Source organism: Paramormyrops kingsleyae, chromosome 1, assembly GCF_048594095.1.
Source record: "Paramormyrops kingsleyae isolate MSU_618 chromosome 1, PKINGS_0.4, whole genome shotgun sequence".
NCBI classification, from domain to species: Eukaryota; Metazoa; Chordata; class Actinopteri; order Osteoglossiformes; family Mormyridae; genus Paramormyrops; species Paramormyrops kingsleyae.
In genome coordinates, this window is record NC_132797.1 from 13,334,303 (window position 1) to 13,346,389 (window position 12,087).

General features: G+C 41.5%; 1 protein-coding gene across 2 annotated transcripts in view; it reads left to right on the plus strand.

The window, feature by feature from the left end:
• Positions 1-12,087, plus strand: part of LOC111837922 (protein O-mannosyl-transferase TMTC2-like) — a 57,721-nt gene that overhangs the window by 32,628 nt on the left and 13,006 nt on the right. For both annotated transcript variants that reach the window (XM_023800388.2, XM_023800389.2), the window contains 7 exons: positions 1,692-2,517; positions 3,651-3,765; positions 5,425-5,510; positions 6,476-6,660; positions 7,192-7,270; positions 9,410-9,531; positions 11,509-11,590. In XM_023800388.2, coding sequence (XP_023656156.1) covers positions 1,692-2,517; positions 3,651-3,765; positions 5,425-5,510; positions 6,476-6,660; positions 7,192-7,270; positions 9,410-9,531; positions 11,509-11,590 — 1,495 coding nt within the window. The remainder of the gene's footprint in view (positions 1-1,691; positions 2,518-3,650; positions 3,766-5,424; positions 5,511-6,475; positions 6,661-7,191; positions 7,271-9,409; positions 9,532-11,508; positions 11,591-12,087) is intronic.

Consider the following 12,087-nt stretch of genomic DNA (forward strand, 5'->3'; position numbering starts at 1 on the left):
CTGCCTTTCTCATGCCCCGACTTGCACTGGTTCAGTCACACCATGCACGATAAGTATCACACGCGTATTAGATTTGTGACACTTTCCGTGCTTTTGCAGAAGCTGCCTCTGAGTCTAATGAGAATCTCTGAGTTTCTGATAGGTCCCAGTTTATTAATTTTTTATTAGGCTGGAGTCCAGGACCTCACCCCCATACAACCAGAACAGCTCTTGCCAGAATGGCCACTTCACTTCTAATCCGATTACCGAAGATAAATTTTACTGATAGCAAAGATCCCCGAGGTCTTTAAAAAGAACTCGTGATTAGTGTGACTAAAAGCTATGTTGTTTGTCCAGCCTGGTAGAGCTGGTGTTTGCCCCTATTTACAGTAGATAAATAAACACATAAATAAGTAACATTGGCATAACATGTTGCTTTTGTAGCACTTAATGTTCCTTTCTGCTCTGTGGGGGTGTGACCCCTAAATCTAGAGGGTTTCTCTTTAATTAGCTAATAAAGGACAAGAAGGTCACCATAACCTTGTCATCTCCTAGCAACCGGGGTGAATCTCCAGAACACAAAGAGGGCCGACATCCAAATACATATCAGCGTTTCACTAAATGTTTTCTATTTTCTTTATCTTGCCGACAAAACCTCCTCAGTCTCTCAAAAAGATAGGCTGTAATGAAAAATAATCACTAGAACAATGGTATTGTTTGACTGTATGAAAATATATCTCTGTGCATTCAAGAATGAATTGTTTTAACTATCTGGACATGCTAAATGTCTAGCTAATACAGATAATATAGTAATGAAGTTGTCCATGGTGTTTTGCATCAATTATAACAAGTTAATACGGTATGTGGACCTTTTACCCTCTTCAATGACCCATGACACTGTTAAAATACTGGCAGAGGACTGGCAGCTCTCACAAGGGTTGTAATAGTTCTGCAATGTAAATTTATCTAAGAGGCTGATTTGGTCCTACAGCTTTGGACAAATTGAATTTGTTTCTTAAATGAGGACATGGGGCACCTGAGTTGAAACAGTTAAGAACGGCTTCAACTATACTGCAATTACTGCTTATAGTAAAGTGAAACATTAGAAGATTTATGTTGTTTTTCATAAAAAGAGCAATCAGTTATTGTTTTATGTGGAATAGTATTCAATGTACTCAGAAGGCAAACAAAAATAACAAAAAACATCAAAATAACATTTTAAACATAAGAATACTGATTTAATGATTTACGAATCCAACTCAGAACCTCAAAAAAATTGCCAGTTGTCCATAGTTTGGTTCATGCACTTGGTTTAATTATGCGCATAGCAAAAAATCTGTATTTTCCCTGGATACTGTAGCTATGTTTTTGGTGAAGTGGAAAGACTTGGCTAAGTATACTGAGTGTGCATAAAACTGTGCATGTCCTAGCAGTACAGCAAACCAGGTGCGTTTGACATTTCCAATTCACAGTTACATGCTAGCTTTGCATATTCCAAGTCATATGCTCCAAAAATAGGAGTTATTTGAAATTTCCTGCTTTTGCGAAAGACGGCCAAAATTAAACCCAATTTAAGGTTCCCTATAGATAATAATCTTAGTCAGTAAATCACATGCTAACAAGAGCAGTTCAATGGCTCCCTTCTCCCTGCATGGATGCTGCTGATTTCTGCTGAATGAAAGCTATAAACGCTGTCTTTGTTCTCTTTGTAGAGGAGAAATGTCAGCCTGCTTCTGCGAGTGACTTTGCTGGCTTGCTGGGGGCTTGTTCTCCTGGCTGTCCGCCTCTATTGGATGGGCAACAAACCGCCGAGCTTCTCCAACTCCGATAACCCAGCGGCCGACTCGCCCTGCATCCTGACCAGGACGTTGACTTTCCTCCACCTGCCGGCCTTCAACATGTGGCTGCTCCTGTGCCCACACACCCTGAGCTTTGATTGGTCCATGGACGCCGTGCCCCTCCTCAGGAGTGTTAGTGATTGGAGAAACCTTCAAACTGTGGCCTTCTATATTGGATTGCTGCTCCTGGCGCGGTTTGGCCTTCGGAGTCCGGCCAAGAACAGAGAGACCAATGGGAAGGCTCACATCACAAATGGGAAGTCCTGCACCAATGGGCACAGTTACCATGCAGGTTCCAGTTTCCAAAACTCAGACTCAGAACTCTCAAGAAATATAGAAAATGGGACGAAAAAATCCAGTCATCTAAGGACTACACTGCCCACCACAGAGAATGTGGTTGTATTTGCTCTCAGCTTGTTGTCCATTCCCTTCCTGCCTGCCACTAACTTATTTTTCTATGTGGGCTTTGTAGTAGCAGAAAGAGTGCTTTATATACCCAGCATGGGCTTCTGCCTGCTGGTGACTGTGGGCATTAGAGCCATGTATATCAGGCTTAGTCGAAGATCCTCCAAAACACTGTTAATGTACTGCAGCGCTTTGTTGGTAATTCTCTACGGGATCCGGACTGTGATGAGGAACCGAGACTGGCAGAAAGAGGAGATGTTGTACAAGTCAGGAGTAACTGTGAATCCTGCAAAAGGTAAGTCAAACGTTTACATATCACACATGGATCTTTAGACCCCCTTTGGTACCTAAAGCACAAGATTAAATCGGCACACTGTTATTCTCATAAGAAATGTACCTGCACTTATTAAGCTGTAAGCATTGTCCACCATGTGGAAGTTGTATTAAAATTGTATTAAAAATGTTAGTTTTAACAGTATAGTCCTTTTAAATTATTCACTGGGACCGTAATGCTACCATCCTTCATATTACCAGACACAAATCATAATTTTTTTCTCATTATTTTTGTCTGTTTATCTTTCTCAGCTGTCACAGTTTTAAGAGTAACTTTCCAGAAAAACATTATTCTACATGTCTCCTGATCCTTTTGGCAGAATCCCTCCACACATCTCCACTTGGTGTCAAGTATTGGAGATTTTCAGCGAGCTTTGTGTTAAATAGTCTCCATTTTGTTTTTAGAAATTGAGAGACATTACATCTGTTTGTGCTGGCAGAGAAGCAGACAGCTTGTGGTCGTGGTCCATATGAAGTCTATGTCGGGGCAACTCCTAGATGGTTTCATCCATAGTTCAGCCTTATTTGTCTTCCAGAAATGGTCCAGTGCAGCCAAAACAAACAGAGGTGCACGGGAGTGTCAGACTCTAGGTGCTATAGCGGTTTCTAGCATGGATTCTGTCATTCACGTAATAATAAATTGAGCCTAACAGACACTCTGGCAGACAGAGCAGACAATATGTTTTAATAAATGTACAGTGCAAATTACTTATAATGTGAAATACTTATTTTACTTCCTCCTGAATTCACTAGCTGTTGCAACACCAAAAAGGAAACGAATTAAATGTAATCAGTAAAACCGGTCATGACTCCAACATACATACGGACTGCCAAAAGACAAAGCTTAACCTTAAAGTTGTCTGAAATATGTAAGACATATTTAGCCGTTTGTAATATTTTTAACAAACATTTCAAGATCCTGTTGATTTATGTCCGTATGTGAGTGTATTGGTTAATTGTATCTATATTTGAATGATGTTGACAGTTTGGTATAGAGTTTCACCTCTGTGATGTGATTTACTTCTGTACTTTGAGGGCGTGTCATCATTTGATGTGAATGTACTTCATGAAAATATCACGCTCTGTGTCCATCAGCATGGGGAAACCTCGGGAATGTCCTGAAGAATCAGGGAAAGGTGGGGGAGGCCGAGAGGGCCTACCGAAATGCCCTGTACTACCGCAGGAATATGGCTGACATGCTGTATAACCTGTGAGTACCTTTCATTTGCCCTCTTTGCAGGAGACTTTAATGGTGACCCCCTCTTGGGCAGAAGCTGTGTGGTATGTTTGCTCCCATCCCTTTGTTCCCCTTCATCATGCTCATCATGGCTTGGACTACTAGGGGTCAGCAACTTGCGGCTCTTTGGCCATGTGGCTGTGGCTCCTCAGAACGACAGACACATTCACATTTTCATGTCTTAACATATTATAATACTTTCGTAAAGATAAATTATTCATTTATGTTTTAATATTGTTATTCATTTAGATATTTCTTTAGCTATATGTGAATGAGTTCTGTCGCGTGCTTCTATGACGTCTTAATTGCATCATTTACATCTTCCTCAAAGTCATTCTCTACGACGAAATTATGAGTTTTCTTCTGTTCCTGAGATCGGATGTACACTTCAGCATTTATTGGGAATTCTAATTCTTTATTATACTTTTTGTAGTAAATAATTCTTTCCCAGGTCTTCGTAAAAATTGGCATATTTTCTCCGGTTTACTTATTATAACCAGCTGAGTTTGGAGTGGTGAGGACATTTTGTGCTGCTCAGTCAGCACAGATACAGTAGTGAAGTGCATAGTGAAGGACAGACAACTGCAGAGCCAAAGAAACTTCACCCTCACCCCTCCTTTCCTGAGTAAAGACTATGGCTACAGAACTGAACAATGTCATAATATTAGTCACCTTTGTGCTGTTATGCGTCCAAGTGATTTAAAACTGAGATGCCCCCCTCCCCTCTGAAATAGTATTTATTTTTTGTAAGTACTTGAAGTTTTGTTTTTGTGTTAAATGCATATACACCCATATTGCATTAAAAATCGTATCTCAAAGCCCCTTCTCTACCCATTGCGGCTCTTTGTAAATCTTGGGTCATACATTTCGGATAAAATGACTCTTTGCTTTAAAAAGGTTGAAGACCCCTGGACTAGAAGAAAGCTTCATTCAGGACAGGTGCCAAGTGACCTGTAAAGCACGGTTGCCTTGTGTAGGCCGATTCATCCATTCACTGTACGAGTTCCGGAACACCTATGGAACGTGTCGCAGTGACTCATCCTAAAACAGCTATCACAGCTATGGTTGGCTGTGGGTCAGAATGCTATCTCTGTAATTGTCTGCAAGGGAATGTTCTTCTGACAATCGTCATGCCATGGAACTGTATTGATGTTTGGCAGGCCTCCATTTTCCCAGCTATCCTGGGTGAAAATTAGTGTCAGTCTGGCAGATTTTGAAGTCTGAGCCCGCTGCTTCACAGTATGTTTTGTGTCTGCGTATGAATGTACCTGTACTCAGTGCTGGCATTGCCACTAATATCGTATCATGTGACCTTTGTCGCGTACGTCTTATTTAACCTTCTGGCAACCTGGGGTAAGGGACACACTTTCGCTGACGGGGGCATGATCACACATTCCTTTCAATTTCATAAACTTAATTCATGGCAAATAATTTCTTATATATTTGTTTTGCAATATATAAGCAGTACAAAAATGCGGCAGATCAGCACACTGATGGACGTGCTGGTTTTAGCCAATCCTGAGCATGAGACAGGCCAACCTCTGCCCTATTACAGTGTGTAATACACATGGTGCCTCTGGCCTTTGATACAGTTGATGGAACGGCCTCCTCATATCCTGTTTTCTTTCATAGGGGTTTGCTGCTACAGGAGGGAAACCGGCCGTCAGAGGCCCTGCATTACTATAAGCTTGCGATCGGGAGCAGGCCGACGCTGGCCTGTAAGTACAGTCTTTCACCTGTAATTTCAGGATCCTGAGCAGGGCTGGAATGGGATTAAAAATCGGCCCTGGACTTTGGGGCCCCTCGCGGTAAATTTTGCTGAGTGGTTGGAGGGCCCCACAGTAAATTTTGCCGGCCCAAGTACCCATCGGCAAAATTGCCCAGTATGCCAGATGGTCAGTCTAGTCCAGGTCCTGGGAGACAGAGACGGTAACGTAATTAGGAAGGCTGGACTAAAACAGGGCACAGGACCACAGCCTTCTGAGATTAGAAGGTTCATCCAGGCAACAAGTACAGGAGCATCAAAGTGGGCATTGGTTCATTAATCTGTCACAGATACTTCACACATATGAGGCCGAAACTTCATTTATTTAGTCAGGAGACTGCAGCAGTTGTGTGCTATTTACCCCGACCTGAAGTCCCCGTGTGCTCTCGGCTCAACTCCTTAGTAGCCAGTTTAATAAAATTGCAAAGACCTTTTGTGCAAATAAATGCTTTTTTCCACTCTGGGCACATTGTAAATTGGCTTGTCTGCTGTTGTTGTACATCGTAGATCCAGAAAGAAGACAAATTACAAATAAGCTTTTATTTTCCCAGACTACTCTAATTTACTTGAACGGTACTCTCATTCCATCTGATTGAGTAACAAAGATCCCACATTCTGAGCATGGGTTAGGTCTTGTTTAGTAATGCAATTTCTTTGAACACCAAAATCAATTTTAATAGAATAATGGCAGAGTGACTTTTTGAATCGGTTAAGAGTACATTAACAACAGATCTGTATTGTTAATGGTCTATTGCGACAGCCTGTGTGAAAGGCTTCAGCTATGGGAGCTCTTGAAACCCAATGCCTGCACATTCCCTGGTAATTTGGTTTGAATAAGTGCTGCCACTCCATGGATGATAAGAGGCAGCCCACAATTATTATTAATACATGGTACATGGTGTCTTTTTGTGCATCAAGCTGCCTACTTGAACATGGGGATCATCTTGATGGACCAAGGCCGCATGGATGAGGCCAAGAGGACGTTCCTGACCTGTGCCGACATTCCCGACGAGAACCTGAAGGACCCTCATGCTCACCGGAGCTCGGTGACCAGCTGCCTGTACAACTTGGGCAAGCTTCTTCATGAGCAGGGCCTCCAGGAGGTGGGCAGAAGGAGCTGGAGGAGCATGACGAGAATGGGGGCGGAGCGGCAGGGAGCTGGCGGCGTGCCACATTGCCAGGCGCCAGCCAATGACACGTCTAGGAGTCAGGAGCGGGAGCAGGCCTAGCAAGTTTGAGTAACATGCCATATCGCTCTGGCAGGACCAGATGTACTATGGCACTCCAGACGGGGCCCATAATTAGGCCTCAATTTGTCCTTCACTCTCAGAAAGTTCAATCTGAAGTAAGCGCCACCCTGTAAGTCAGGCTTAGAACTGACATTTACACGAATGTCTAAATTCAAGGTAATTTAACATAATTTGCCTGGTCAGTGTGGTCTGGCGAAACATTAAAATAGCTACAATTCAGCAGTCGGTTAATGCATTAGCAGAGCACTGCCAGGAAACACCTACAGCATGAAATTTCACTTACGGTCGGCTGCGATGCAGATTCAAAAGCTTCCTTATAGCAGCCCCTCCCCTCTCATGTGAGACTTACTCCTTTATGATGGGCTTCCTCCCTTTTGTTCCTAGGAAGCCCTGTCTGTATACAAGGAGGCGATCCAGAAAATGCCCAGGCAGTTTGCCCCTCAGAGCCTCTACAATATGATGGGTAAGTGTGATATAAGTGGTGAAGATCAGCTCAGCATTGTAGGATACTGAAATGTCACATGCTCTGTCGCTATGCTGATGTTGACCTTTTAATGAAAAACATACAAAAGTAAAAGGACAAATTACTAGTTGCTGATACAAAACAGTATTAGTACAGAATCCCTATTGTATTATCATGCATAATTTGAATATTTATATTGCAACCAGTTTCAACCTTCCCTTCTTATAACTTAGTATTATGTTAAATATCAGTCTCAAACTGGCTTTGTTTTTAAATATGACGGGGTTTTTGAGAACTTGAGGTCTCGTACCATATGCCATTCTGTATATACAGTATTTTAACAACAGCATATCCAAGCATTCGCTAATTTTACTGCAGTTCCACCTCTGGATGCTTGATTTTGCTTTTAGACTCAACACTACTTAAAAAATGCACTATAAATTCATTTAATCAAATATATTACATAAGCAGGGCTAAAGCCATAACGTCAATAATCTCATCCATAACACAAAATAAAAAGTGGGGTACCTTGGCCAACTTTGGGGTCTTATGTGTAGAGAATGCTGGTTCTAACAAAGAGGAGGTGTTTAACGTGTAAGGTTCTTATTGCTTAGCGGGGGGGTTACATTCTCAGTCCAAATGGAGGCATATGTGATTGTAATTGTAGACTGTACACTGACGTTTTGACTTCAAGCTGACAACCAGTTTTGTTGAGAACAAGGGGCAATAATCCTTGTTATATTCTTGTGATAGTTAGGGTTAGTGCATTTCTTAAGTTTGATGTAGGTTGATTCATACTTAGTGAAAAGGGACCCTATTGTGCTTTTTTGTTTTTCACCTTTCCTTTAGTGTGTTATTTTGCTTATTGTATATGTAAACGGTCTGCAAGGTCTCATGGTCTAAAGTAGACATCAAAGGGAGTAACTCTCACTACAGAATCCTCTCTTCTCTAATCTTCCTGAAATGCCTCATTGGAATTCCAGCCCTTACTTCCATGACATGATGAGGTCACCTCGTAACTCAAACCTTATTGGCCGCCTACCTGCAAGCAGAGTGCAAGAGGGGCAGATCATGTAGGGCAAGCTAACCAATCAGACTACCCGACCAATCAGAGCACATTGGGCTCATCGTGGGTGGGGCTTGAAGATGTAACAGAGCATTTCAGACAGAGTTATAGGTAGAGTGAATAGAGGTGTATGTTATGAGAAAAATAATTTGGTTTTGGAACATTGAAGCATGAAAAATCTATTCTAGTAGACCCAAAATTAGTAGATTGTGAAAATGAGCATAATAGGCCCTCTTTAAGTATAACTGTAGTTCATCAATAACAATAACTCTGATTTGTATTAGGATGTATTTTGCTATACTGTATATAGTCAAATTCTTGGCATGATTACGGAAAGCCCCAGACGAGTTTGTTCTGTGAGCTGGGACAAACGCAAGGAAGGTGAAGGTTTCTGTTGATGTCTGTAAAGCCACATCGTATGTCATCAATAGGTCATCAATACCGTAAACAAGTCATCAATACCATATCATCGGTGCACGTTGAATTGAAGTACATCCACAGTCAACCACATATTGTAACTTATCCCAGCTAAACTGTAGCCAGGAGGGAGTAAGTCCTTTAAGCACAAGTGCTGGAGACATTCATCTTCTCAAGAACGATATATCTAGTGATCGGCGGACATTTTTATACGCGTCTTACTGTTTTTGGTGTCTTTTACTGTCTCACGCATGGGCTACTTAATGCAACATTTTCTTGATTCACTGTAAATCCCGCTGAAGATGGATGTGTTTATAGCTGTTTGCTTTGCATGGATCTTTCTGCAGCACATACAGAGTGTCATTTCTTTTCTACCCCATTTACGATGGATTTCATTGCTTCTCGTGGATTTAATTATTTGCGGGGGGGGGGGGGGGGCAGCTTCCAGTCGTTAAAAAAGTGAACGTTAACCGGTTGAGGCACTTTGCCGAAAGCTTCAGCTCGTGATGGCTTGTATCCGATTTCACAGCTGGTCTGACTCATGGCTCAGTTGTTTTTCTTGACAGCCCCCTCCTGTGTCATTGAGTCCGCCAGCAGAAAAAATGGCCGCCACTGTGATGTCATAACCTCTGACCTCACCCTTGCCCGACTTGCAGGAGAGGTTTACATGCGGCTCAACCAGCTGAATGAGGCTGAGTACTGGTACAAGGAGTCCCTGAGGGCCAAGCCTGACCACGTCCCCGCCCACCTGACCTATGGCAAGCTCCTGGCCCTCATGGTGAGTCAAGCTCTGCCCACAATTGTAAATATCAGTCTATAATTTACACTGAGAGCCGGCTTGTGGTGACACGAGCATTGGTTCTAAGGATCCCTGAAGAATTTTAAACCTTTTATATTGTTTTTCCATCCATCTATTCATTTTCTGTACATCGCTTGTCCTATTCAGGGTCACCAGCATAAAAAAGTAAAAAATACATATAGGAAAAAGTATAGCCCCCCAGTGTCACAAAATGCAAAGAGGCCTCACTGAGTATCAGTCAGTGTAATTTAGTGTTATTGACTGCAAACATGCACTCCAGAGCAAACATGGCTAATTTGTTTTTCAAATGTGTTTTTCTTTGTATTGTATTTTATTGTTTTATTGCTTAAATTTAATTTTCATCTGTCAATGAATTTTCCAACCATTTATCCTGGAAAGCGTTGCAGAGATTTCATTTTTAGTGTAGTTTCATAGGGTTTAGCTTATTTCTATATAAATTCAATTCACCCTGGAGACATTGTAGTTACTTACTGAGTCAGCTTGTTTGTTTATGTTGTTTAGTATTAGTAACATTGATTTAGAAGCTGGCTTCAGGTGACCACAAGCAGGGTGAGTATTTGGAAGATGAATAGTTTAGAGAAATACTCTTGTGTCATTTGAAGGCTGCTCAGTTTAACAGTATGAATGTAATGGGTACAGGCTGGACATTTTACCAGGTCAACAGCTCCTAGAGGGACGTCTTGTAAATGTTGATAGCTCTCTAACCAGCCAGACCTGAGGTGGAACATGCTGCATTTAGTGAAAAGTAAGGAAAGTCGTTTTGGAAGATAGTGACATGAAAAACTTAGGAATGGCCCTTGAAACTGCACTACAGAAACTCGGAAATCTCAAGGAAAGTTGCCTCTTCCCATCCCTTTTCATTTCCACCCAGAATCTTGCTGCCTCTGCTGTAAAAATTATGTTGTGTTACATAACATTGATGAAAGAAGCTCTTTTGAAGTCTGCTGGTTATCAAAATATGACAGTTATCATCTACCTCCACTACATTAAAACTTCAGAGGAAATCAAACTGTTAGAAGAGATAATGTGTTTTTTCAGAATAGGTAGGTTCATATGAAGCGAGGCATTGATCTGAGAAAGGGAAGCGTATCATATTACCGAAGCTAACTCACTCACAATGTCATATGTGAAAAGGAAGACAGTTATTAATGTAAGTCGATTCACTTCAGGTCTAAAATGTGTTTTCTTTGCAGAGTTAGCTTAGAGCGTAATGCCTCTTTGCTCGGAAAAACAACATATCAAAGAAAAATAAACGTGTTTTCTTAGCATTTGAGTACACGGCACTTGAAGCATTATGAAAATCTAAGATGACTAGTGTCAGTTCTTGGTTGTTTTGCTAGCAAAATTGCAAAGGGTGTTGGTTAGCTGTGAGCTTATAAAATTGAAATTTCAGAATGCATTTTACTTTAACTGTGTTTATTGTTTAAATCCTTCTCCCGCCCTTGTCTCCCCACTGCTTTATCTGTCTAATGCTGTCACCATTGAAGGCAGACCAATAACAGCAGATATTTGACGTATTGTAGCTGTGCATATTGAAGAACACTTGCATGAACACAACCAGCCCTGCGGAGCACGGAAGAATCACACTTTGACATATCAAAATTCCTCTCAAGTCTCTCCCTAAGTCCTTCCTTCTGTCCTGAAGTGGAGTGCAAATGATGAAAGATGGGATAGAAATCTCACAATTGTCTTCATTTACCTTTTCAGTAAATCGATACAGTAGCACCTGTTCATTGTGGCATTTTCTGACTGAAATAATGTTGCCATGTCTATAAATTTTGAGAAAATCTGGAGCTATTTTAACATTTCAATACATCTACGGCATAAAAATATGGTATTGAATATAGATTTATTCTGCATATGTATTAGTGAGTAAGTATGCAGTGGAATCTGTCTGTCAAATGCAACTTTGAAAGCTCTTCATTCTTGTAAAAGGGGCAGAAGACTGAAGCAGAGCGATACTTTCTGAAGGCGATCGAATTAGATCCCACTAAGGGAAACTGCTACATGCATTATGGTAAGTGCTTTCCGAAGGTAAAACCTCGTCAGCTTTACCTCACTGCAACACTGCGGAGAAAAGCTGCAATTTATCATGATACTTTTTGAACATCTAATATATACACATACTGTTAGAACTTAGTACACAGATTTTCAGTGTCACTCCTAATACTACTATAAATGTTGGTGAGTTTTAATAGTGATGACCTTGTGCAGACAGCAGAAAGTGCTGAACCATGGATATCCGTCCTTTTTCTGCAATTTACGGCTCCCATTTTTCTGGGCCAGTTCCTCAGGTTTGGGTGCTGGCCAGGGGGGATGATGTTCTTAGATCCGTTCATCTCCCATTGAAGACAGTCTCACGTTGTTCCTTCCTCGGTTATTTTGACTTGTCACCTCATCGTCCCCTTCGGCCACATCCAACGGGACTCCATCCAGCTTCTCAGTCCAGCAGAGCTGGCCAACCTTTCCCCTAATGCCGCTGGAGTAGAAGTACATGGTCTGAAGTCACAGGTC